Genomic DNA, 26,341 nt, shown 5'->3' with positions numbered 1-26,341 from the left:
GAAGAGACAGAGTGCGAATGGGGAAGGGGCAGAGAGAGGGAGACCATTAGAAGCAGGCTCCAAGCTGTCAACACAGAGCCCAATGCGGGCTCCAACTCACAGGCCACAAGTTCATGACCTGAGTCGAAGTCGGACGCCCAACAGACTGAGCCACCCCGGTGCCCCAACTTAGTTTCTTATTCTTGAGGGATCTGGGGAGGTACCATATAGGTAGATTGTGCCATGGCTCAGAACATCACACCAAGCAGACAACCAGTTACCAGAGAACAGCAAAGCAGAGTCCCTCACCGGGTGGGAAATGAAGCTGGCCTCCCTCCCAGCTTAGAAGTCAGTGCTGGGGTGCCTGGGGGGCTCGGTTAAGCGTCCGATTTCAGCTCAGGTCATGATCTCACGGTCTGTGAGTTCGAGGGCTCTGTGCTGACCGCTCAGGGCCTGGAGCCTGCTTCAGATTCTGTGTCTCCCTCTCTCTCTGTCCCTCCTCTGCTCACGCTCTGTCTCTCTGTCTTTCAATAATAAACGTTAAAAAAAAAAAAAGTGCTGGAAGACTTGTACTGAATAAACAGCTACCACATGCAAAGGCACTTTGTATCGCCTAACACACAAGGCAACCTGCTGAAGGTGCCCAAAAGCCCCCACATTTTAGATCTAGTGAGAGTCGCAGGGTGGGTAATTTGCCTATGTACTATAGGGGGGTGGCAAAGCTGGAATTTGAACCCGGGCAGCTGGGCTCCAGCCACTACGGTGCATTGCCCGCCTCAGAAGTACAGGAAATGGGGCAACGAGGTAAGCGGGGTGTGGACGTGCCCAAACAGTCCAGTTCGGCCTCAAAGGCCTGCAATCCAGCAGCTGCGCCTCTCCAGCCGCTGGGGGGCAGTCGAGGGCCTGGAAACTGCCTCAGCAGATGCAGGAGGTGAATTATAGGGCTGCAGCGTCTGTCCAGGTTTCTTGAGGGGGGGCGGGGGGGGGGCGAGGGTCATAAGGAGGAGCTAAAGCAGAGAGGGGCTGGTGACCTGCTACACAGGGAGGGTCACAGCAGAACACCTGGGTCCCTGGAGGGAAGGGGGAGGGCCCCAGGCCAGAGAAGCGGAACTGTGTCCTAGGAACTGTGATAAGCTCACTGTAGTATTCTTGTAGCCTCACAAGGGGGACAAGCGGGGTGATTACAGGAGAAGAAACTGAGGTTCAGACCACCAGTCAGTTGGCAGAGCTGAGATTGAAACAGAACTGAGATTCAAACATGAACTCCGGAGGCCCATGCTCTGTGTGGGTGACAATTCCATTTTCATTTATAAGTTATGAAATGCTTCAAGCAATCAAAACAGTATACCTATTAGTGTAAGAAAGACCCACGTACCTCCTACCCAGCTTAAGAAGTAACACAAGACCTAAAACTGGGACAAAGCCTCTGTACCAGCCCTCTGAGGTCACAGCCCTCCTCGCTTGTCCCAAAGGGAACCCCCTCTCAGGAACTGGGTGTCACTCACCTGCATGGGTTCCCTAATTGACTACAGATGCATGTGTCCCTAACAGCACCCAGTGTTGCTTCGCCTTTTGAAAACAAGTCAACTGTTTCATGCTACACGTTATTTTCATGTCATTTCTGAGACGCAGCCGTGTTGACAAGCAGAGCTCTGCCTTTTCTCCTGCTGAGTATTACTCTACCGGCTGCCTACACCACAATGTATGCGTCCCATTCTCCTGTAAATGGGCTTTCTGTTTCCCAGCTTCTGCTACCAAAAATCTCCCTGCAATAAATGTTTTCCCTATGTGTCTCCTTAGGTGCATGTGTGACTGTCCCCTAACGGCTCACAAACATCTCAACAACCTCCTGTAATTCCCCACCCCCACTCCTCAGACCTCATTTTCCTTCCACGTGACCTAAAATGATGCTCAAAGGTATGTGGGCCCACATAAGTGACTTTGAATCTCTGCTCCACTACTCCCAAATTGTACTACACTGGGTAAGTGATGGCATCTCCTCTCTGGGCCTCAGTTTTCTCCTCTGTAAAATGGGGGGGGGGGGTGTGACCTACCTTACCTACTTGTGGGGAGGCTGACTCCTGTCGAGAGCCCATCATGGCTCTAACTCCTTGGGTGCTGGGGACATCAGCTCATCTCACAACAGCAGGGAGATATTCTTGTTCTCATTGCTGAGATTAAAAACGCCAAGGCTGGGGCTGTCGGCTGGCTCTGTCAATAGAGCATGCAACTCTTGATCTCAAGGTTGTGAGTTCGAGCCCCATCAAGTTGAATGTAGAGATTACTTTAAAAAAAAATTGTTGTAAACGCCAAGGCCCAGGGGCCACCTGGCTGGCTCAGTCGGTTAAGCATCCGACTTCAGCTCAGGTCATTATCTTGTAGTTTGTGGGTTGGGGCCCCACATCGGGCTCTGTGCTGACAGCTCAGAGCCTGGAGCCTGCTTCATATTCTGTGCCTCCCTCTCTCCCTCTGCCTCTCCCCTGCTCGAGCTCTGACTCTCTGTCTCAAAAATAAATAACCATTAAAAAAAAATTTTTTTGCTTTTAATGCCAAGGCTTAGAAAGCCACCACCTAGTCGTAGAGCCGATCAGCCTGCCCCCACTTATTTTCATGAACATTAAGAGCAACCAACATCTACTGAGCACCTGCTATGGGCTAGGCCCTATGTTCAGAGCTGTGCATGCACAGCCCCTTTAAATCCTGGATTCCAACCTCAAGAGGTGAAGACGTGGAGGCTGAGAGAGGCTCAGCTTTGCCTAAGGCCAGTGACTGAACGGAGACCGGGCTCAGAACCACCACCCCGACAGGACAGACCGCCTGCACGCAGCAAGCACCTCAAACTCTGACTCCCTCAGGCTTCCTTCCCAGGGCTGGCCAGTGGCCGAGGCAGGCTGTGAACTGGTCTCTTTCCCCAACCCAGCAGCCTCCCCTCGGGGGAATTGCGGCCACAGGTGCAGGGAGCGGTTTCTCTCCACTCGGGGCCTGAAGCACACCGGCAGGGGCTGCCCCTGGGCCCACAGCCGAAGGGCCCAGCAGTGGGGCCATTGGAGCCCATCTCCGGCGGGGCTGGGCAGGAAGTGGGGCGGGGCTTGGGGCCAGTGAGGTGGAATCTGGTACCCCAGGACTGCTGCAGCCCAGACTAACCAACCCACTGGGAGAGATGCCTGGGGGTCCCGGAGTCCCCCAAGTGCCGTGTGCTACCATCTTTCTCCTCTTCCTAATCTCCGCTCTTGGTCTGGGTACGTGGCTAACAGGCTGGTGCTGGGGGGCCAGGGGAGGACTGGAGGCTGGAGAGAGGGCTTGGGCAGAGAGAAGGGCACTAGGAGTGGGGGGAGAGGAACCGGCAGGTGGGGGGGGGGGCAGTGCTGGGAAGGCCCCTAAAGAAACTGCATCTGTCTGCTTGACTGTCCCAAGTAGGCCGCAGGTCCGAGGGGAGGCCGGAGGGGGCTCGGCGAAGTTGAAGGGCCATCCACGGCCACATGGAAGGAGACAGGGGTGCGAGATGACTTCCCCACCCCCTCATCTCCCCCACAGGTCAAAATAAGGAACTAAGGTCGCCCTTGACTGAGCTCCAGAGCTGGGGGCAGGAAGGGCACTTGGGGGGAGGGCTCAGCTTCACGGGGGAGAAACAGCTTTCTCCTTCTCTGCCTTGAGTCTCGGTCACCCCCGATGGGCTGGGAGCCCCTTTTCAATGCTAGGGGAGGGGTTCCTCGTTGACACTGTCCTCCCAGCTGTACTGCACCCCCCCCACCCCGCCCCGGCAATGCCAGCTGGTGGGGCTGTGACCACCCAGGTTACACTGGGAGCCGGGCTGGGGACTGTAGCCCATGACCCTGAGGTGGCTGCCTCTTTCCCCCCCTCTTCCCCCTCCTCTCTTCCTCACCTCCCACCTCCTCCCTTCAGAAGACAGCTGTGGGCTGGCCCCGTGGGGCCGGGAGCTGAGGCCGCCCCTGGCTTCCTTTTGACAACCACTGTGCTGAGTCCCTACCCTAATCCCCAGCCCAGCCATCAACTGAACTCGCTCCTGAACCTCAAGGTTGACACAGGAAAGTTACAGAGAATAATGGGTGGGCGTGAGGGTGCAGGGCAAGGCAGGCCCAAAGACTGGCAGGAAGAGGCCCGGGAGGCTCAGGCTTTAAAAACCCCAGCCACTCCCCCTCCCTGCCCTGATGATGCCAGGCAACAGATTTGCCCTCCCCGGGCCTCAGCTGTCCCACCTGTAAACTGGGATGAGAGAACCTACCTCTGAGGGTTTTGTGAAGATTACACAAGATAAAGTGGCAGGGGCGGGGCAGGGCTGGGGGGGTGGTGGAAAGAGGACCAGGAGGGCCTTCAGGAGGAGGTGATGCCCAAACTGATTCTGGAGGGAGCTGCCTGGGCAGGGGCACCTCTGCCACTAGGGAACCAAATATCCAAATGCCAGTGAATTCAGTGGGGCCAAAGCACAGAGCATGGGGAGGGGGGCAAGAGGGAGTGCTGGAGAAGTGAGTGGGGACCTGCAGGGGTGTGTCCTCCCCTCCTCCCCCAGGGTGTCCTCACCCTCCACAGGTGTGTCCTCCCTCCGCTGCCCTAGGTACAGCCTCAGTCCCCCAGCAAGCGTATTCACTCTAACCCGCAGCCTTACTCCAATGACAACACCGTGTGCCCTCTTCCCACCCCACCCCACCCCACCCCTGCCCTGCTGGAGTGTCCTCAAGCCCCACGACACACACACACACACAGGCAGTTGCCCGCAGGGGCCGGGGCTGGGGCCTGTGTCCCCATCCACAGTCCCTGACTCCTCCGCCTCTCCGCAGGCCCCGGCTGCCAGGCCCTGTGGGTGGATGGGGGCCCACCATCAGTGACCGTGAGCCTGGGGGACACCGTCCACCTCCAGTGTCTGCACAACGGCAGCGGGCCGGACAGCACCCTCAACGTCACGTGGTGGCGTGTCCTCCAAGGCAATGCCACGTGGCCCGATATATTCTGGAGCCACGGCGAAGGCCCCAACGGCGAGCTGACCATCAGCACCGTGAACAAGAGCCACATGGGCATGTACAGGTGCCAGGTGGAGGAGAAAGGCCCCAACAGCAAAGTCCTCAACTTCCTGCAGTCCTGCGGCACCTACCTCCGCGTGCGCGGTGAGTGGCAGCCCTGGCTGGGCTCCGGGGGTCTCCCCTCCCCCCCCCACCAATGCCACCCTGCCTGGGAGGTGGGGGACGGAGCCAGTGCCCCCACCATGGGCATATCCTGGCCCGCACTGCCAGATCTCCTCATCTGTGGAGTGGGGGCTTCAGTGGTCTGGCGTTGCGGGGGGGGGGGGGGGCTGGGAGGCCAGGGGTGTGGGGGCAGGGGGCAGCAGCGCTCTGAGCAGCACCCCTCCTCACAGAGCCACTCTCCAGACCTTTCCTGGACATGGGAGAGGGCACCAAGAACAACATCATCACGGCCGAGGGCATCATCCTGCTGTTCTGTGCTGTGGTACCTGGGACACTGCTGCTGTTCAGGGTGAGCCCCCTGGGGACCAGGGCCCTCTGAGTCTGAGGTCACCTGCTAAAATGGGAGACTGACAGCACCCTCACAGTGCTGAGGGGGTAAATGAATTAGTACCATGACGGGAGTTTAAAGAGTGCGGGGGCCAAGAGGGGTATCTTGCCTCAGTCTCCCCTCAGGGCTGTCCTCAACCTCCCTACCCCAGGACATTCTCAACCCCCCATCCCCCCACCACCTCCCCAGATGTACCTCCCTCTCCCCGCCACCCCCCCCCAGTCATGGTGTCTCACTCTACCCCCACCCCCAACGGGGAGTGCAGTGGCCCTCCCTCCAGGGAAGATGGGGGCTGTGTGTTCCCCCAGGGGCCTCTGACCTGCACCAGCCCCTCTTGAGGCCACAGGCAGCCACTGCCATTTACTGTGATTGCTGTTATTTGTGGAAGGACAGTGGAGACAGCCGGGACACTGGCTTGGACCCAGGGACACCTGCCACTCCCCCGCTATGTGGTTTTGGCATGCCCCTTACCCCCTCCTGGCACCCAGGAGGGTCTGAAAACATTCTCCCACAACCCCCCTCACTGAGGCTCCCAATTATCCACCCCCACCCCCAGAAACGATGGCAGAATTTGAAGTTCGGGGTGGACGTCCAGGATGACTATGAAGACGAAAACCTTTATGAGGTGAGTGGTGGGTGGGGACAAGTTAGGGGCAGGCGCCTGGGGGTTCTCGTGGGGTCCTCCCTAGGGTCATCCGGGGGCAGGGGCTCGGCCATCAGGGCGCTGAGGCCCGCCACCATGTGTCCACCCCAGGGCCTGAACCTTGATGACTGCTCCATGTACGAGGACATCTCCCGGGGCCTCCAGGGCACCTACCAGGATGTGGGCAGCCTCCACATCGGAGACGGGGACGTCCAGCTGGAGAAGCCTTGACCCTGAGGGCTGCGCCAACCAGCTGTGCTGCCAGCCCCTGTGCACCCCACCCCACCCTTTCCTGTTCTCTTTTCACAAAATCTTCCCTGGGAGTGTCCTGACTCAACTTCCCCCTTGGGGGCACCCACTCTTCTTCCCTCTCGACTGTCCTCATCCCCTCCCCACACCCCAATTCAGTTCTCCCGCTGCCGCTGCCCGGCCCAGCCTCCCCCTACACCCAGCGGGTAATGAGCCCTTAATCGCTGCCTCCAGGGGAGCTGATTGTAGAGCCTCGTTAGTGTCACCTCCCCCTCCCTGCTCTGTCATGGCCACTTAGTGATAATAAATCCTTCCCAACTGCAGACCTTGGCAGGAGTCATGGATCTCATGGGGATGCCCCCCTCCTCTGGTGGGACCCAGGAGTCCAGGCCTCTGGCCTCCTCCTTCCTCAGACCCAGGATCCTGGGACCCCAGCCCCCACCCATTGTCCACACCTGGGACCAGGTAGCCAGCCTTGGCTGCCAGGTGAGAGAAACAGGAAGTGTCTGGGGGAGCATCTTGCCCAGGCTACATCCCAGAGCAGGGAAGAGACACAGGAAGGAGCCAGGTGACCATATTCATTTCTGCCTATTTAAGTCTCACAAACACAGGGGCCTGTCTGGTGGGGCCGGTACCAGACTCGGACTCTGATCACAGCCAGGCCGTACCTGTTCTCTGGCAGTGGAGTCCAAGCAGGGGGATTTATAATCTGTGGCTCTGACTTGGGGATGCTGGGAGTCCCAGGGCGGGGGGGGGGGGGGGGGGTGCGAATGACAGAAGCAGAGGGACACAGGGTTTCTGGGAGAGGAGAGACGGGCCAAGACACAGAGAGACAGTGATGGAGAGAGAGCAAGTGAAGAGAAAAACAAGGAGTGGGCAGGGAATCAGGGAGAGGCAGAGGTACTGGGACAGAGGGAAAGCAGGGACAGAGAGAAAGGAAAAGAAGGGTCCATGAAAAAATGGACCCGGAGAGGCTGACCCCTGAGACTCTAAGGAAAGCAACAGTGGGGGAAATGAGGTGGCATGCAGAGAGATGCAGAGAGATACAGAGACCCGGAGGTGGGAAGAGAAGGGCTCTGAGGGAGAAGTGACAGAGGGGAGGGACAACGAGGGGAAGCGGTGGGGGGGGGGCAGGAGGGGGAGGGAGGAAAAGACCCCAACGGAGAGAAAGTGGCAGAGAGGGGCACGTAAAGAAACACGCACAGCGAGGCAAATAAAAGAGAGGAAGACCGAGAGACCCGGACGGAAAGCAGGGGAGGCGATGGCGGACACCCGGCAGGGGCGAGAGACGTGGGGCCGACGCCCTGCGGATGGACAGACGGACAAAGCCGGGAGGGGCCGGGCGGGGCCGGGGCGGGGTTGGGGCCCGCGGGTCCCCGGCCGAGGTGGGGGGGAAGGAGGGGCCGGGCGAGCGGCAAGAAGGGGAAGGAAGCGGAGGTGCCGGGCGGGCGCGGGGCGCGGGCAGGAAGCGGGGAGGGGCGGCGGGGCGGGGGCCTCCGGAAAAACGCCCCAACTTCCTGCCCCGCCAGAGTCAGGAAGCGGGAGCCGGGACACAGGGCCCGGGATAGCCGAGCCCGACCTCGGGCGCCCCGCCGGTCGCCTCCCCGCGCGGACACCAGGTACACCGTCCCTGGCCCCGCCCGGCCTCCCGCCCCTCGGCTGCCGGGGGAAGTGGGGAGGAGGAGGGAGGGGGCCGGGGCGCTGCCGGCAGTGGAGGGGCCTTCGCTGCGCCCCACAGAGCCAGCGGCCGCCCCTCCCCGGGCCTCAGTTTTCCCATCTGTCAAAGGGGGCAAAGAGAGGAGAGAGAGCTCATGCCTGCCGAATGCCCAGTAAGTGGGGGTGAGGGGTGCGAGGCTGGGGTCAAGGCCTCCCAATTGTGTCGCCGAGGACGGATGACCACTCCCATTGCACTGCTGGGGAAACTGAGGCTCGGGGAGCGGCACCGACTCATCCCAGGGTACACACACCGTGAGACCGAGTGGAGTTGGGATTTGAACTTGCAGGTGTTTCAAGCACCTTCCTCCGACTCCACATGCTTTAGGGCCACTTAAAAAGAAAAACGTCCGTAACCACGCCGTAGGCCGCGGTGAAGCTGAAAGTTGCAGAGCGCCGTTTGAAAGCAGTTTTGGAAAGCTCTTTTTCTGGGCCATTGGTTATACCCTGAGACATGGGTTGTAGGGGACAGAGCTAGAGACCTTCCCCCCATTGTACAGGTGGGAAGACTGAGGCTCGGAAAGAGGTAATTACTTTTTCCAGGTTACACTGGAAAGGTATCTGCGGGAAAGGTACGCTGGAACACAGGATTTTTGCATTACAGCCCCAGCAGAAAGCGTGCGGCCGGGGCGGGGGGTGGGGAGTGGGGGATGCGGGGAAAAATTAACGTACACCTTGGGAATTCAGCTGGTTCCGGAGTTAGGAAGGCAAGATAGGGTGGGGAGCCCAGTCCGGAGACTAAGGGCCACGGGTGACTCGGAGCTCTCGAATTGAGCCTTGGCCAGGGGGCTGGAACCACTTTCTAGTCGGCCTGGGGGCGGGGCAGGGTAGAGTGACAGGAGCAGTCGAGATACGGAAACGCCAGTCCTCCAAGGCAGGCCAGAGCGGCCCTGTCTGGCCAGCGTGGCGCAGTGAAGAGCTAGAGCGGCCGGCGGGAGGAGTAGAGTCGCCTGGGCAGTAGCCTGGCAGGAGCTGGGCTAGAGTGGCTGGCGGGAGGAGTGGAGCTGGAAGCAAAGGTAGATTTGGGGACAGCTAGAGCGACTCGGAGTTGGGGGTGGGGGACCGGCGCGCCGAGACTTCGGTTCTGGCGGCTGCGGTGGATACTCCAACGACCAGGAGCAGGTGAGGGACGCGGCCCCTGTCAGGCGTCAAACCCTGACTCCGCAGGTCCGCCCCAGCATCCCTGGCCGTGCATACCGCCACGTCCCCTGTAGGATTTGGGGCCCGTATAGACCCGCCACGTCCCACATAGGATTTGGGGCTGTTATGGATCCGCCACGTTCCATATAAATTACAAGGCCCTACAGGCTCACCAGCTTTCTGCTAGCCCCGCATGGAAACTCGGCTTCTTAATAGATGCAGGCTTCTTCTTAATAGATCAGTCATTAGTACCTCCTAGAATCCTGGGCCCTGTAGATCCTAGGTCTTGGGACTACTACAGGCTCCTATAGAATCCTGGTTCCCTTTTTATCTTACATAGGTCCCAGGAACTGGCTATTTTACATATGGAATCATGATTCTGTGTGATCCCTAGATCCTTGTAGACCCACCATGTGTCAAATAGAATCTGGGGCCTTATACATTCCAAGGGCCCTTCATGGACTTAATTTGAATACTCTATTTTAGGTTCTTAAAGGCTCCCTCCCAGAGGTTCTTGGAGACCAGGGTCATCCATGCAATGTCTTATAGACCCCAAACCTTGCACAGAATCCAGGCGCCCATGTGGTCCCCGACCCATGTCTGCTTTGCTTTAGGACCCTTATCTCTAAGAACCTTCTAAACCTTCCCCAACCAGCACCACCCCCAGTCCCATGCACACAGCGTCCCCTCTGCTGGACCTTAGGCCTTGTCAGTTGCCTAGAGATCCATCTGACGGCTTCAACCTATAATTGCCCTTTGTGGCAGCCCCTCACCCTGTATCTCCTAAGCAGCCAACCCCTCACCTTCCCTGCCAGCGTCCTCTCTGAGCCCTAAGTCCCTGTGAAGCAGCCTCAGCAGCAGCCTGCGCTCCTGCCCAGGTCACAGTACCCACATACCTCTGACTTTCCCAGACGCCATAAAGAGACCCGATACGTCTCAGCTTCGGTTCAGATTTTAGTTTCTGAAGGTTGGGGTGGGGTTTCCCCATGCTCTGAAGCAGCACATTCTGATAAATGCATAAACTCTGGAGCCAGACTACGTGGGTCTGAATCCTGGCGCTGTCCCTTATGAGCTGTGCCTCAGTTTCCTCTTCTGTAAAGGGGGGATAGTTATAAAACTGAACTCCAGGGGTCATTTAGGGGATTCAATGAGTTAATACCTATAAAACAGTTACGTTGTACCTGGCACATACTCAGTGGCCCTTAAGCGCAGATCAGGTGTTAGCTATTATTTCGTGTTAGCGTGATGAGGAATGAAGTAGGTCACGAGCATCTAGTGCATGATTCGGGGTCTGCCTGGCACTGAGCATTTGCTCACATAATGTGGGTCCTTTCCTTTGCCCTTTTGGAACCTCCCTGCCTCTGTTGAACCTTCCCCCGCCCCCCCCCCCCCCAAGTGGGATGAGCACGGACGTTCCATGTGCGTGGTCATGTTTTCCAGCCCAGAAGTTGCAGCTGGTGGCCTGGTGAAGGTTTTCCATCTCGAACGGGAATACTAATCGCATGGGGTGCTTGTGGTTGTGAGCGTTGAGTTCGTATGTGAGAAGCACTGAGAGTGATGCCTAGCACACTGTAAGTGCTAGGTAAGTTTAGCTTTTGTCATAAATAAGCAATACTTTTTTTTTTTCTTTTTTCCTTGGTTTACAAATTTATTTAAGTGAAGTTTAAACGGTGCTCAAATCTTAAGTTAACCCAAACTTGAAGTTGGACAGATACACTCTATGGAAAAGAATAAAAACGATGCGTGCCCTGGGGAACCCACAGGACAGCACTTGAAGACTCCAGAAAGCGTCGCTGTCTGATGAGCCTAATCAAAATCATAGCCACCGTTTATTGAGTGCCAGGGAGGAGGCCTGTGGAGGAGGGAGAAGGCTGGGTCTGAGGCGACCGGGGTTATAAATAGCTTTGGGAGAGGCCCCCCCACAGCCCTGCTGGTCCACCCCACCCTGTTTCCACAGCTCCTTCCCGCCTGACACGGGCTCGAGTGGCATTAGTCAGCCTAATTAAGGACACAGAAGATGGCGGTGGGAAGACACAGGGGGAAGTGGAGACTCTAAGGGAGATGAGATGGGAGAGACAGCAAGAGATGGGAGAGAGAGAGACGAGAGACAGCATCTGACACAGTGACTCGGAGAGGACTTGGGGAGGTGGCTGCAGAGCCAGACGTGGGAAGACAGGCAGAGACACAGGGGACAGGCAGGGAGCAGCAGAAGCAGTGTTAGGGGGAGGTGGCTGACTCGGAAGGGAGGCAGAGATGGTGGGGAAGCGAGACGGGCCGGAAGGGAGGGAGGAAAGGGAGACAGGGAGAAGAGAGGCAAAGACCTGAGGCACATTCGCAGGACAGACAGCCAGGGAGAGCTGGCTGGGGCAGGAGGGCCGACCAGACAGACTGATGCGGGGTGAGGGAGACCGACACCCCTTGGGGATGGACTGGCTGAGGACTGTCCCTTGCTTTTTGGGATTGAAAGCTGGGGAAGATACCGGGTCCCTGAGGGAAAGAAACTGCTGGGTTTGGGGAAGGAGGTTCAGTTTTGTTTTCTAATGTAGAGCGAGTTGGGGGTTGGGGGATCTGCCATTAGATTTCCTGTCACAGGAAGTGGGGCTGGTGGGTTCAGAGGCAACATCCTGCCCCAAGCCTGTCAGATGGAGGAGAGCCCCCCACACCCCTTCCACCTCCCTTTCAACCTTCCCAGCTCTCCTTGGCTCCAGGCCCTGCCTCCCTAGGACCCAGCCTGCAGCCCCCTCCTCCCTCAGACCCAGGAGTCCAGGCCCCCCGGCCCCTCCTCCATTAGGGACCCCAAATTACAGGCTCTCATGTCCACAGCTCTCTCATGGACCCAGGCTCCTGGGCCCCCATCTCTCCCCCCATTCCAAGGCTCCCTGTCCTTGGGCTCCCCGCCCTGGCTGGCCTCTGAAGGGCTCTTTGTCGCCACACAGAGGCCCCATTGAGCTGCGGACGCCGGGATGGGGGGGGCGGGTGCTGTTTACTCACCTTCACACCTGGGCCAGGAATCTGTGAGTAACCGCCCCGTGCCTGTGCCGCTGCCTCCTGCCCCCCCTAACCGTGGCCCCTCCTCTTCCTCAGCCCTGTGGAGCCCATGGAGGCAGACGACATTGCCCGCGGGCTGGTGAGTGGAGAGAGCCTGGGGTGAGAGGACTGGGGGACTGAAGTGAGGAGCACTGTGAGCTGAAGGCATCCCTCTTCCACAGGCCCCGGGACCACCGCGGCCTGGCCTGGTGCCAGTCAGCATCATCGGGGCTGAAGACGAAGATTTTGAGAATGAGCTGGAGACGGTGAGGGGTGGAAAAGCTTCTGTCCCAGTCTCCCTAGGCCCCAGCCCTCAAGTCCCATCTTCAGGGTCCCCTCCCTCCTTAGGTCCATCGTTGGATGCTGCCCCCTGCCTCCTCTCGCCGCTCGCCCCTCTTTCTCTAATCTTCTGGGTACTACCTTTGCCGTCCCCTGCTACCCCATCCCTGATGCCCCATTAGAGCACAGACTTTCACCCTTTTTACTCTCACCCTGGTTTTTGTCACCATCTTCCTTAATTGCGGCACAGACCCCTACTCTGTCTCCTAATGCCTGTCCTTGTCACCCACAGGCATAACATTAGATCTCATCCCCTGTCCCCAAGACCAGCGCTGGCCACCACCCTTACAGCGTAGACACCACTGCCCGTGGTGGTGTGGGTGGGGGACGGGTCAAGCCCAAGGCTCCCCTTCTCCCCACCGTCTCACCCCCATCCCCACCCTCAGAATGCAGAGGAGCAAAACAGCCAGTTCCAGAGTCTGGAGCAGGTGAAGCGGCGGCCTGCCCACCTCATGGCCTTCTTGCAGCACGTCGCCCTGCAGTTTGAGCCGGGACCCCTGGTGAGGGCAAGGCTGGGTGGGCAGAGGGAGGGGTGGGGCCGGGACAGGCCACAGTGCTCAGAGAGATGGACTAGTGAAGATGAGCTGGGAGGGTTTGGAAAACAGATCCAGATTGCACAGCACAAGATCTAGAAACAGAGAGCCAGAGAACTAGCCGCATGATCCCGACAAGATTGCAGGTGCCCCGTGTCCGTCTCCGTGAGCAGCAGGTGCAGGCGGGAGAGTACACCCAGCAGGGGCACCCGGAGGGCAGCAGGGAATCCTGAAGCTGGCAGAGACCGTGCCCCACCCCCGCCTTCCCAGCCCGTGGCAGTGACCGCGACCTTTCCCGCTGACCCTGCAAGTGGATCCCCCTCTGTGGCCTCGGCAGGTGCCACCAGTCATTCAGGGCTGGTGCATGGGAGAAAGCCACTAGCCTTCCCAGGTCCAGGTGGCACAGGAGGCCCCGGTCCAGAAATAAGAAGCCACCACAAGCAGCCCACGAGGCAGAGAGAATGCAGTTGATGATCCACAGATATCAGACAGAAATTACCTGGGCGGTGGTAGATGCCCAGAGAACCATGCCGCCCGGAAACATGCAGAGTCCAGAGAACCAGTGGGTGATTTAGAAAGGAAGAGGCCACCGTTCGGGCTGGAGGGGGCTCCAGGCAAGGATCTCCTCCCAAGATGACCCAGGGCAACCCAGCACAGGCTGCAGTTAGGGGGTAGCCTAGAGCACTGGACTGCACTGGAAATGCATAGTACGTCCCTCAGGAAACCAGAGACTGATAGAAATGCCAGGGCAGGATGCCTGGGGGATGCAGAAGGGAGGGCGCATTGACTGATCCTGTGGCTTCCGAGATCGGCAGGAATCGGGAAGGTGCCTTCTCTCCAGAAAAGTAGCTGCCCCTTGCCTGTGAATGGAGGCTCTGGCCCTCCAGGCAAGGGAGTCCCCCTACTGAACCTGAGGTTTCTAGAACCTGAGCTCTTGGAACTCAGCCCAGGGTGGTGCTGACTGCCATGGCCTTTTACGGATGTGGAAACTGAGGCCTGGCAAGGGCCAGGGGCTTGGCTGAGGTGACCCAGATGCCCCCCCCCCCCCCCCCCCCCAGCATTCGGAATCTGTCCTCCTGCTGCTCCCTCACCTCATCAGCTGGGAAAGCGGCCAAGAAAGAGTTGCGGTCCCGTGGGCTGCTTCCTGTTGGCCTCTCCTGGAGTTTGGGGGTGTGTAGATGCAGATTTGTTGGAAATGGTTACAGCAGAGAAATAGATTCTTGCCCCTGCTGGGGCAAGTCCTTAGCACAGAGACCATGTCCCTTACCAGACGAGAGACCCCAGGAGTCGGGTTGGAGTTTCCAGTGCCCTGCCAGCATCACCCAGCATGGGACTGACACACAGCCAGCCTCAGGAAAAGAGCAGTAAATGAATGAGAGAGCCCACTTGTCCACCTGTTTATTTACTCAGCCCCACTGTGCACTAGGCCTTGTCTGGGGCACAGGCGAGTCAGAACCTCACACACACGCACACACACACACACACACACGCATCCTCAAGTCTCTCGTGGTATTGTGGTTTTTTTTTTTTTGTTTTTTTTTTTTTTTTAGAGCTAGAGCACCCACCAGCAGAGCAGGGGGAGGGGCAGAGTGAGAGGGAGAGAATCTCAAGCATGCTCCACACCCAGCTCACGGAACCCAGCTCTGGGCTTAATCTCACCACCCTGAGGATCATGACCTGAGCTGAAATCAAGAGCCGGATGCTTAACTGACTAAGCCCCCCGGGCGCCCTGCTCATGGTGTTCCTAGGCAGTGGGGTGTAGTGGAATAGGCTGCCTGGATTCTGATCCCAACTTTGCCACTTACTAGCTGTGTGACCTTGAGCAAGCTTCTTGAGCTCAGTTTTCTTATCTGTAAAATGGAATAACGTTGACCAGGTTAACGTGGTTAAAGGGTTTAGAGCAGCATCTGGTATGCGCCCCTAGCTGTCTTAGTGTAGCAGGTGATGCCAGGAGACAGAACCGGAGAGAGCCATTTTATGGGACAGAAAATTAGCAAATGCTCTTGGTGGCCCCAGGGAGGCCAAGAGAGGCAAGGGCCTGGGGGGGGGGGGGTGGTGGTGATAGAAATCAGGGAGCACTAGCAGAAGGTTTGAGCCCCAGGCTTTTTGAGAGAGAATATGGTTTGGGGAGGGGGAAGAAGACGAGTGACATTCTGTCTCCCCAGCTCTGCTGCCTGCACGCGGACATGCTGGGTTCACTGGGCCCTAAGGAGGCCAGAAAGGCCTTCCTCGACTTCTGCCACAGCTTCCTGGAAAAGACCGCGGTGAGAAACACCTTCGGGGGACCCCAGCCCCTCCCCCCCATTCTTTGGTCCTGGGGAGACTCTGTGCCACCCTGGCCCACCCTCCGCTGCTCCCTCCCCTCAGACCGTCATTCCCAGTAGGCACCTGGGCTGCGGTCCCGTGACCCCACCACTGCCCAGTCCTCTCCTTCATTCCGTTCTCTGTTCTCTGTCCCGAGCAGGTTTTGCGGGTGCCAGTCCCTCCCACTGTTGCCTTTGAACTTGGTAAGGAGAGAAAAGGGGACTGTGGGTGGGGGAGAGGTTGGTAGCCGGGGGCTGGGGTATCTGGGGAGTCCCAGGGAGGGAGGCCGCCCTTTCTGCTCACGGGGACAGTAGAGATTCCTCCTCCCCTTCCCCCTGGTCGCTGCAGCCTAAGGGTGGGTGGAACTGGCCTCCAGCCCCCTGCCTGTGTCCCTACACAGACCGCACACGGCCCGACCTCCTCTCCGAGGACCTCCAGCGGCAGTTTGTGCAGGAGGTGGTGCAGAGCCAGCAGGCCACCGTCAGCCAGCTGCTGGAGGACTTCCGCTCCAAGCGGCTCATGGGCATGACGCCCTGGGAGCACGACCTGACCCAGCTGGAGGCCTGGGTGGGGCGGGACCGTGCCAGCTTTGAGGCCCGGGAGCGGCACCTGGCCGAGCGGCTGCTGACCCACCTGGAAGAGATGCAGTGAGTGGGGCCCGTGTCCTGTCCAGCCTGGTGGGGGGGGGGGGGGGGTGGTCCCTGCAACTTCACGGTTCGTTCCTTAACGTTTGGGCTCTGGGTCCCCTGGCCCTGGCATTTTAATCCGTCTGGTTGTCTGGTTTTGTGTCCTCTCTTCCCAGCTTTGGGGCACCCTCCTAGTTTCCAGGTCTTTCCACAGCCTTGCGTGTGGGCCTGGCGCTTGGGTCCTGTCCTTGCAGCTCCCGGCTGCCCTTGGTGCCCTCGAAAGAGACTCCTCCCTGCTGTGATCCTCCTTCCCCTCAGCCTTGGCACTCTCCCTCTCTGCCTCTTCTTTCTCTCTTGTCCCAGCGTCTAAGGGGACAGCAGCCCAGACATTTGTGCCGGGTAGGCAGGGACCCAGGCCTAGCAAGTTTATCACAAACTTCTTTCTTCTTTTTTACAGACACACCATCTCGACTGATGAGGAAAAGAGGTGATGGAAGCAGAGAGGACAGCAGGAGAGGCATTTAGCCCCCTGGGACCCAGGGAGGAGGACCAGGGGTCTGGGGGCCTGGGCATGGAACGGCATCCCTGGCCCTGTCCTCCGGAGCCCTCTCCCCCTTCCTCAGACACTCACTTGGAAGCTGTTGTGGGGTTGGGGTGGGGAGCGAACGTGGAGGGGAAGGCTTGGGGATAGCGGTGTCCCTGCGGCCATGGGCGTGTGCGCATCTGTGCACGTGTCGGGGCCCTCACCATCCCCTTCCCACAGTGCCGCTGTGGTCAACGCCATCAGCCTGTACATGCGCCACCTTGGGGTGCGGACCAAGAGCGGGGACAAGAAGTCAGGGAGGAATTTCTTCCGAAAAAAGGTGCTTCCCTGAGCGCCCAAACCTGGCCCTTTCCTCCCCAGGGACTCCTGGGGAGCCCCGTGACTCTGGCCTCCTGGGGTCTGATTCAGCTTTGTTGGGGTCTCAGAAATGCACAGCCCCCTCTCCACTCTCCTCCTTCCCTTAGATGATAGGGAATCGGCGGTCAGATGAGCCAACCAAGACGAAGAAAGGCCTGAGCATCTTCCTGGATGCTGCCCGCTGGAATCGGGGAGAGCCTCAGGGTGAGGTGGCTGGCCCCGGCCCTCCCTGACTTCCCCCACACCGCCCCCGCCTCATGGTCCCGTCTTTTCATTTCAGCCCCAGATTTCCGACACCTCAAAGTCGAGGCTGATGGTAATGGTCCTGAAGCTAGCTGGGGGCCTCGGGGAGGGGGTGGGGGGCGGTAGGATGGAGCTGGAGCACAGGCTGCTGTGTGGGTTAGAGTCACTGGGCTCTCATCTCCACTTTCTCCTGGATGTTTCCCCAGCTGAGAAGCCAGGCCTTACAGAAAGGAAGGGAGGCCTGGGGGTGCCCTCCCGGGACCGGAACACTGGAGCTGCCGGGCAGGACATCCCTGGAGTTTCTCTGCACCCTCTGTCTGGGGACAGCCCTGACCGGGAGCCAGGTGAGTTTCCTGGGTCTCTCAGAGAGACTGCCCCGCCCCCCGCTCCTGGTCACCAGTCTTGTTAATAAAACCACCCCCTTCCCTCAGTTCACCCATTCCACAGCTTTCCTCTCAGGCTCCCACCGCTCTCCAGGTGATGCGTTTCCCACCTGCTTGGACTACGTTTCCCGTCAGCCCCCCACAGCGCCATTTCCCAGGACCCTCTCAGTACACTGTCAGTCATCCCCATGGATCTGAGACAGCTGCTTGGCTGGGCCTGGGTTCAGATCCTGGCTCTGCGGCTTAGTTGTGTTGTATCCCGGGAGTCACTCCTCAGACTCCCTCGAGGAGTCTGAGACTCAGGCTCCTCGTTCCTAAATGGGAACCCCCCCCCTCCCTTCCCGTAAGTCCCGGCTGAGGCTCGGGAGAGGGAATGGACGCGGAGGCATCATACAGAGCACCCGGTCTCCCCTGCTTCAGTGTTTTCTTCACCACCTCCGCCCCCCCCCCCGCCCCAGCTGCCCACAGCCGTGTTCTCAGAGGCCTTTCCATTTCCATCTGTCCGTCCCCCGCTGAAGCGCAGGGCAGCCTCTGGTGTCTGGCAGGCATTGGGTGGTTTTTAGCCCCCGTCCCCCATTCCCCGGGGGTCACGGAGGCCCCCAGAGCATGGGTCTTGCCACGAGGGCCTGGCAGCCAGCCTCGCTCTCCCCCGCTGCCCGCACAGGTGTTGATGCCCCACCAGAGCTGGGGGACCCGCCCCCGCAGGGCCCGGCCAGCCTGGAGCCCGTGGTGCCCCCGGAGAACACGGAGGAGGGTGCTGAGACAGAGAGGTGCCCGGGGCCGGGTGCGGGGGGAGGGGTTGCTGGGAGCAGGACCAGGCTTACCAGGCGGGGGAGGCGTGTGCCGTGTGCCGGGTCGCGCTGCCATCTGCACCTGCTGTCCCCGAACCATCTCCACTCTGCCCTGCTCCTCCCTTTTTCCATTTTCCGCCTTCTCTTTCCTTCTCCGGCTTCCTCTTTTCTCATCTCCTCCTCCCACTTCCTCTTCTTGCGCTCCAAGCCCCTTCAGGTTTTCAGCCCTTCCCTCCTCTTCTAAGCCACCGCCCAGCGCCTTGCTCCTGCCTCCCGGTGCCCTGTCCTCCATCCCCCACCCTGTGTGCTCCATGCCTGGGGGCCCTGTCCCCCTCACAGTTGGGGGGCAGGCTCTGCCCCCTGCCTGTCCTTGTGCCGCTGCTTTGGGGACCCTTTGGTGGGTGGGGGAGGTGAGTTGGGTTCCATTTGGGTCCACCTCTGACCCTGTGCCCCTCTCTCCCCAGAAAGTGGAAGAGGTGGGTGCCTGGGCCCTGGGTTGGGGGAGGGCTAGCCCCTCCCCCACTTCTCCCAGCCCCTCCCCTCTCCCCATGGGCCACCCCCTCCCCTTCACCCTGCAAGGGGTGGGTGGGACATCACCCTCCCAGCAGAAGAGCTAAGTATTAAAACCCCCTTCCCCACCTCACTCCCAGTTCTGCCCCCACCATCCCCCTGCCTCAGGGAAGGGAGGGGTCAGTCCTGTGCTCCATACTGGGTTTCCCTCCCTACCCCTCCTGACCACCCCCACTGCCCCAGCACCCCGAAGTCCCACTGCTCCTTCTGACTCTCTCCTCTCTTCTGTTGCATGTTCAATCTCTGTCCTGGTCTCCCCTACCCCCGTCCGTCTGTCCCTGTCCTGGTCTCTCTGTCTGTCCCTGACCTGGTATCTCCCCCAACTCTGTCCCTGTCCTGGCCTCTCCCCTTCTGTCCCTGTCTTGGTCTCTCCCCATCTCTGTCCCTGTCTTGGTCTCTCCCTGTCTCTGTACTGGCCTCTGGCTGACTCTGTCCTTGGCCTCGGGGTCCAGGCTATCGGGGCGTCTGGGGCGCTCGGAGAGCCTGCGGGTGAGTGACCGCCGCCGGCCTTCCCGGGGCAGCCTCGGGGCTAAGGGCCGGGGTGGGGGCCGCTCCCGGAGTGACGTGGACATGGACCCCAGCTCTGCCACGGCCGTGCTTGGCCCTGCCCGACGAGCCACGTAGGTCATTCCTCCCCCCATCCACTGAGGCAGCCTGGAGAGTCAGAAGGATGGTGGGGGCGGGGTTGTTGCCAGAGTGACAGAGAACTGGGTTTTGGATGCTAAGGTCACCAAGGTCACAAGAAAGGTGTGGGACTCTTCTTTCTAGAGATCTGGGGGCATATGGGCTACTTTGGAGGCATTGAATGCCAAGGCCACAGAGGGGGGGTTGGACACTAGGAATGGAGGTCTTCTCCCTGGGATGCCCCAAGCCGGGGCCCTAACAAGGCCTCTGTCCCACAGCCCTGAGCCTGGAGATGAAGGGGACCCAGGTCGGTCTGGACTAGAGCTGGAACCAGAAGAGCCCCCTGGCTGGCGGGAGCTCGTCCCCCCGGGCACCCTGCACAGCCTGCCCAAGAGCCAGGTGAAGCGGCAGGAGGTTATCAGCGGTGAGTACCCCTCCCTGCACCCCCTGTGGCCGGCCACACAGCCCAGTTCTGCCGAAGAGACAGGTGCGGGGAGATGTCCACCCGGGGGTCAATGACAACAGGCCGAACTGCAAGCTGGCCTGTTCCCATTGAGGGCCATTCATTATGTAAATTGTAGAACAGCCACTCGTGGAACAGGACTGTGGCTGTCAGCCCGTCAAACTGACGTTCGCAGAGAGTTTTTGGTAGTGCAGGACAGTGCAGGCAGGAGCTGGAAACGGTACAGAAAGTTGTATTTCTAGTGCAAATCCTTGTTTCCTTATTTGGGAAACACGGATAGTAATGGTCCTACCCCAAAAGACTGTCACGAAGCGGAGATGTTTCACGTGATGTTTAGCGTGGGTGTGGGGCTGGGTAAGAACGTTCCGATATGACGGTTACTACTGTGATCTTAACCGTTTAGGGGCGAAACGGGCAGGTTTCAGAAGATAATACATCAGTGCTTGCTTCTGGGCGGAGAGATGATGGGAGTGTCATTTCTGTCTCGGTTCTTTTCTGTGATTTCAAATTGTGCGGAGGGGGGTTTGGCAAAAGTAGAAGACCTGTTTGGAAGCTCTGGTTTGGAAGTTCATTTACAAGTTACCTAGTAAGAAGGGTACTCGTTTGGAATTTTTAGGGCAGTTAGGTGAATCCTTTTTGTGTTACAGATCCTACTAGGGACGTGATCCAAACGTAAAGCAGCACCATCTGATAGCGTTTTCCGGAATCATGAAAACACGCAACACCTGTGCTGTCCAGCATGGTTACCACCAGCCACATAATGGCTCTTAAGCCCTTGAAATGTGACCAGTACAACTGAGAAGTGAATTTTGTATTTCATCTCAATTAAATTTCGAAGGCCCGTATGTGGCTAGTGGCTACCGTAGCAGACAGCACAGCACTTTCTCTAGTCAGGAAAATACGAATGATGTGGAATTGTACATTTGGTCTCCAGGAACTCCTGGGGCCCCTGAAATCCAAGCCTATGGTCCCTCTGGGGGCGGGGTCCCTGAATCCAAGGCTATCAGCGTGTGTTTGAGGGGTTGTTGTTGTTCCAGAAACCAAGGCTGAGAGACTCCCTGGACCTTTAGACACGAAACACAGCTGCAGGCTTGCCAGTGGTGGTGTGACCACATCATCCCAGTTTGCCTGGGAGTTTCCTGGCTTTGGCACTGAAAATCCCACGCCCCGGGAAATGCATCGGTGCCTGGCAAACTGGGAGCCGTGGCCACAGCCTGGCTGGCTGCTGCAGCCGAGGAGAAGCAGTGATGGGCTAAGGAACCCTCAGTGGCCATTTCAGGGGCAAACGACTGTCCGGAGAGAGTCGTCCTCATCCCCCTCTCCCAACCTGCCCTTGAGACTGCACCCTGTAGTTTGCACTCTCCCCAGCCATGCTGCCTGTTCTTTGCCCCCCACCAGAGCTGCTGGTGACCGAGGCGGCCCATGTGCGCATGCTCCGGGTGCTGCACGACCTCTTCTACCAGCCCATGGCAGAAGGAGGCTTCTTCCCCCTGGAGGAGCTACAGTACATCTTCCCCAGCCTGGACGAGCTCATCGAGGTGCATTGTGAGTGCAGGGCAGCAGCCCCACAGTGCGCCCCACCGTGGGCCCCCTCCTTCAAGGCCTTGGCGGCTAGACCTGGAGCCTAGCACGTCTCCCTGAGTCCCTACCCCGGCCAGCTTTTCTAGCAGTGGGGACAGCCCCAGACCCCCAGAGCTCACATTCCATGGGGCACATCAATAAGCGTGGGGGTGGGGTGGGGGTGGAGGACAGCCCGTTGGCCCCAGGGCGGGGGTGGGGGACAGCCCGTTGGCCCCAAGGATCAGGCAGACACCCTGCAGCCCAGCCACCACCGTCTCCTGACCGGCTCTGCATACAACCTTGCACCCTGACGGAGGTCCTCACAGGGCCCTGACAGAGCACCCCCTTTCCTCACCGCGCTCCACAGCCCAGTTCCTCGATCAACTGATGAAGCGGAGGCAGGATAGCGGCTACCTCATTGAGGAGATCGGAGATGTACTGCTGGCCCGGGTGAGGGTGCCCAGCCCCTGCCCCCCCCTGGGAGCCCCTCCTCCCAGCCAGGGACCTGGAATCCAGGCCCGAGGAGGCCAGCTCTCAAGCCTCCCCTCCATCAAGACCCGGGGGTCTGGGCCCCTAGCCCTGTCCTCCTGTCTAGGCCGCTATTCCCACATGAGGCCCTGCTCTCTCCAATCCTACCTGAGACACCCTCCCTGGCCTGAATCTCACTATAGTTTGATGGTGCCGAAGGCTCCTGGTTCCAGAAAATCTCCTCCCGCTTCTGCAGCCACCAGTCATTTGCCTTAGAGCAGCTCAAAGCCAAACAGCGCAAGGAGCCTCGGTTCTGCGCCTTTGTGCAGGTAAGGGGGAAGCCTGGACCCCGGGGCCCCGGAGGGGGCTGGTGTCCCAGTCCCCGAGGTGAGCCGCCTCCACGCTACTCTCCCCTCAGGAGGCCGAGAGCCGCCCACGGTGCCGCCGCCTGCAGCTGAAGGACATGATCCCCACGGAGATGCAGCGCCTGACCAAGTACCCCCTGCTCCTGCAGAGCATCGGGCAGAATACAGGTACCGCGGGCCCCGCTCTCCCATCTCCCGCGTGGCTGTGGGACCCGAGCTTCCGGGGCTGGAGCTCACCGGGGCCGGTCTCTCCTCTGCCACAGAAGAGCTGGCCGAACGGGAGAAAGTGGAGCGGGCGGCTGAGTGCTGCCGGGAAATTCTGCACCACGTCAACCAAGCTGTGCGCGACATGGAGGACCTGCTGGTGAGCCCGCGTGTGGCCCTGGGCCCAGGGCACTGGGACGAATGTGTGCAGAGGTTGGCCCGGCCTTTGTCTCGTCCTCCCCGGGGCCACTTCTTGGGAGGTCGGGCCCAGCCCTTGGCTTGTCCCCCTCGGGGTCACTGTCGGTCAGCCCCAGCCCTTGGGTTGTCCCCGTGACTCTCCCTTCCCTGCCCCAGCGGCTCAAGGATTATCAGAAGCGCCTGGATTTGTCCCACCTGCGGCAGAGCAGCGACCCCATGCTGAACGAGTTCAAGGTGGCTCTGCCTGCCCTGGCCTCCCCTCCTCTCCTCTCCCTTGCCTTCCCCTGCCCTCAGCCAGCCCTGACCCTCTGGCCCCGGGGAGTCTCCCATAATGCACTCAGGGAGCGAGAGCCACCCCTGTGCCCTGCGCCCTGCACCCCTCCTCATTCCCAGCGGGTTGCCCCTCCTGATGATCCCCGGCTACGACCCTGGCCCTGTGAATCATCCCGACCCTCCCCTGCCCTCGCCTGCATCGACCATGACTCCTTCCTGCCTCCAGAACCTAGACATCACCAGGAGGAAGCTGGTCCACGAGGGCCCGCTGACGTGGCGGGTGACGAAGGACAAGGCTGTAGGTGGGTGCTGGCGCCGAGTGGGGCCCAGGGGCGGGGCACTCAGAGCGGGGAGGCCGCTGAGCTCCGGCCTTGCCCTGCAGAGGTCCACGTGCTCCTGCTGGACGACCTGCTGCTACTGCTCCAGCGCCAGGACGAGCGGCTGCTGCTCAAGTCACACAGCCGGACGCTGACGCCCACCCCCGACGGCAAGACCATGCTGCGGCCCGTGCTGCGGCTCACGTCCGCCATGACCCGCGAGGTGGCCACCGGTGAGGCCTGGCCCGGCGGCCCCGGGCACACCCGCCCGTGGAATGGGAGGTGACCCTCTAGAGAGCTGGGGAGCGCACGTTCTAGCGCTTGGGAGGCCGCTGCAGAGGTTGAGAAGGGGGCGGTGTGAGAGGCCCCCAGCTCGCCATGGTGGGGGGCAGGGCCGGGTTGTAGATCTTAGAGCTACACGTGCCCGCACAGGAGCAGCCAGCTCTGACGGGCGTTCGAAAAGACACCGTGGCTGCTTCTTGGGGATGGTGGGGGAGCAGCGGTGGGGGCGGGAGCCCAGTGAGGAGGGGTTTGCACGTGTGCTGCCGGGAAGCTGCACCAGGGGCTCCGGGGGTTTGTGTGTAGAGCTAGACTGGGGACTGGCTGCCTAATGGATTAGGGGGAGTGAGAGGGAGGGACGGACTGAGCTGGGGCGTCCGAGGCCACCGCAGTCAGGGGCTTGCCCAGGCTCAGGGGAGGCACAAGGTGGGGTGACCCTGGTTCTGAACCGCCCCCCCCCCCTTCCTGCAGATCACAAAGCCTTCTATGTCATTTTTACCTGGGACCAAGAGGCTCAGATCTACGAGCTGGTGGCCCAGACCGTGTCGGAACGGAAGAAGTGAGGGGGTCTGGGTTCTAAGCTTGGGTGGAAGAGGAGGTCCAGGCCCCGGGTCTCCAGGGGCAGGGCTGGCGGTGGGAGGCCCTGACACAGGGTCTGGGGGGCTCTGACTGCCCCGGGGCCTGTCTTCCCCAGCTGGTGTGCCCTCATCACGGAGACCGCTGGATCCTTGAAGGTCCCTGCCCCTGCCTCTCGCCCCAAACCCCGGCCCAGCCCAAGCAGGTGAGGGGCCTGGGAGGAAATTGGAGGGCTGAGGAGCCGGGGGAGACCTCTTTCTGTGCCCCCAGAACCTGAGCTCTAGCCCTGTGTGTGTGTGCGCGTGTGCACGTGCGTGCACACCCACCACCCCGTCACAGCCCATCTGGCTCCTCTCCAGGTCCCTCTGTCTCCATCTTCCAGCCTCAATTTCTCTTTGTCTCTGAACCTCTCTGCCCCCTGCTGTTGTCTCCCTGCTGCCCCCCAGGGCTGTGGGGTCACCCAGTACTTCTCCCCACAGCACCCGGGAACCCCTGCTCAGCAGCTCGGACAATGGCAACTGTGGTGGCCGAGAGATGCCCCCAGCTGACGGTGAGCCTTTTTGGGGGGTGCTGGAAGGGGGCAGGTTGCCGAGGATACCCGGCCGGAACTGAGCACCCTCCCTGCTCCCCCACCCAGGCCGCATGGAGAGAATCTTCAGCACCCTCCTGCCCTACTGCAGACCTGGCCCTGAAGGCCAGCTGGCAGCCAAGGCCCTTGAGAAAGGTAGCCCTGTGCCGTCCCGTCCTGCTGCCAGCCCGGCTTTCCAGCTCACCTCTTGCCCGGGCCTGCATGCCAGGCCTATACCACCACTCTCAGGGGGCCGAGCCCCTCCTTCTGCAGCCTCTGTCCCTTCCTTGACCTTTCAATTCAACCTCTCCCAGGACGCCATCTTCCATGCCCTCCCACCCTGCCCCAGCTCTAGCCACAGGCTCACCTCTGCACCCCACCTCCCCTCTTTGCCAGTCCTGCCTCTGACTCTGTCCTCTTGTCCCTGGCCAGTGCTGTCCCTGAAGCAACTCCTGTTTCCCTCGGAGGAAGACAGTGGGGCGGGGCCTCCCCGTGAAGGGGATGGGGTCCCGGGGGGCGGCCCCCCGAGCCCGACACAGACCCAGACCCAGGAAATTCAGGAGAAGCTGCTCAGCCTGGAGGAGACCATTAAACAGCTGGAGGTGGTGGCCTGGGGGGAGGGTCAGAGTGGGGGGGAGGATGGGGCTCGGTGGAGGGACGTCACTCATTGATGACCTTCCTGCCCCCGTCCCCCCCAACCAGGAAGTGGAAGAGGAATTCTGTCGCGTACGACTCCTCCTGTCTCAGCTTGGGGAAAACCCTGTCCCCCAGCCTGGCTGTACCTGAGGCTTCCTGCCCCAGGCAGGTGAGTGAGGGAACCAGAGGCCCCAACACTGCCCAGAGGGGAGGGACCAGAGTGGGCATTTCAGGGCTCCCTTGTCCACAGCCCCGTCCATCTCTCTCCCTTGGTCTCGCTGCATCTCCCCGTGCCACCTCCTGGCCATCAGTTTCTGCTTCTCGGGCTCTTCTGTCCCCTCCCTGCCCATCCTCTCCCTTCCCTCCCTCTTCTCTTTGCCCCCCACCCTCTGTCCTCCCAACTCCACACCCTCTCCCCCCACCCCATCTCCCTGCCTTTTCTCTGCTGCTGTCTTCATCTCTCCGCTTCCCTTCTCCTCCAGCCCCCAGGCCTTCCGCAAGACTGAGGGCCACCCGCCCCCACCGCACAGCTGCCGCAGCATCTCCAACCCCAAGGGCCTGAGGAGAGGGAGCCAGGCGTGCCTGGGGGGCCCAGCTGGGATCACTGCCTCCCCCAACCTCCCATTGGCCTTGGCCTTCTCTCCCTCCTGCCTTCTGCTTGGGGGACTCAGGGCTTCATTCCAGGGCGGACCCACAGTGACCTCCCCTTCCCCGGGCCAGCTCTGTATTGCCTGGGCTTGGGCCACCCCTCCATCCCCCCACCCCCAAGTGCCTTTGCTCTGTTTTTATACCCTGAATTGGAGGTTTATTTTTTAATATATATTACCTAAGGAGAGGTCTGTG

The 26,341-nt window shown here is 60.1% G+C and overlaps 2 protein-coding genes across 9 annotated transcripts; both read left to right on the top strand.

The window, feature by feature from the left end:
* Positions 1-3,060: 3,060 nt before the first annotated feature.
* Positions 3,061-6,720, top strand: CD79A (CD79a molecule). Its single transcript, XM_047834725.1, has 5 exons — positions 3,061-3,218; positions 4,776-5,099; positions 5,348-5,466; positions 6,062-6,130; positions 6,260-6,720. Exons 1-5 carry the CDS (start codon positions 3,140-3,142, stop codon positions 6,377-6,379), a joined length of 711 nt encoding a protein of 236 aa, XP_047690681.1. The 5' UTR covers positions 3,061-3,139; the 3' UTR covers positions 6,380-6,720.
* Positions 6,721-7,792: 1,072 nt separating this feature from the next.
* ARHGEF1 (Rho guanine nucleotide exchange factor 1) lies at positions 7,793-26,331 on the top strand. 8 transcript variants are annotated; one of them, XM_047834696.1, is made up of 32 exons: positions 7,865-8,016; positions 10,691-10,821; positions 12,335-12,377; positions 12,460-12,543; positions 13,003-13,116; positions 15,315-15,413; positions 15,614-15,656; positions 15,854-16,100; positions 16,537-16,566; positions 16,843-16,942; positions 17,088-17,184; positions 17,261-17,296; positions 17,430-17,567; positions 18,271-18,376; positions 18,862-18,873; positions 19,420-19,587; positions 19,870-20,015; positions 21,453-21,599; positions 21,982-22,064; positions 22,286-22,411; positions 22,501-22,615; positions 22,711-22,811; positions 23,006-23,083; positions 23,349-23,424; positions 23,505-23,672; positions 24,190-24,277; positions 24,413-24,499; positions 24,774-24,844; positions 24,932-25,018; positions 25,295-25,464; positions 25,565-25,667; positions 25,981-26,331. In XM_047834696.1, the coding sequence occupies exons 2-31, from the start codon at positions 10,808-10,810 to the stop codon at positions 25,646-25,648; spliced, it is 2,958 nt and encodes a 985-aa protein (XP_047690652.1). In that variant the 5' UTR covers positions 7,865-8,016; positions 10,691-10,807; the 3' UTR covers positions 25,649-25,667; positions 25,981-26,331. The 8 variants fall into 8 exon arrangements, with proteins under 8 accessions (XP_047690656.1, XP_047690652.1, XP_047690654.1 ...); XM_047834697.1 differs by lacking the exon at positions 7,865-8,016 and adding an exon at positions 8,846-9,232; XM_047834700.1 differs by lacking the exon at positions 10,691-10,821 and having other exon boundaries at positions 7,793-8,016.
* Positions 26,332-26,341: the final 10 nt, after the last annotated feature.

The sequence above is a fragment of the Prionailurus viverrinus genome, chromosome E2 (genome assembly GCF_022837055.1).
Source record: "Prionailurus viverrinus isolate Anna chromosome E2, UM_Priviv_1.0, whole genome shotgun sequence".
NCBI classification, from domain to species: Eukaryota; Metazoa; Chordata; class Mammalia; order Carnivora; family Felidae; genus Prionailurus; species Prionailurus viverrinus.
The sequence above is the reverse complement of the archived record's forward strand: the minus strand, read 5'-3'. Positions and strand labels throughout refer to the sequence as shown.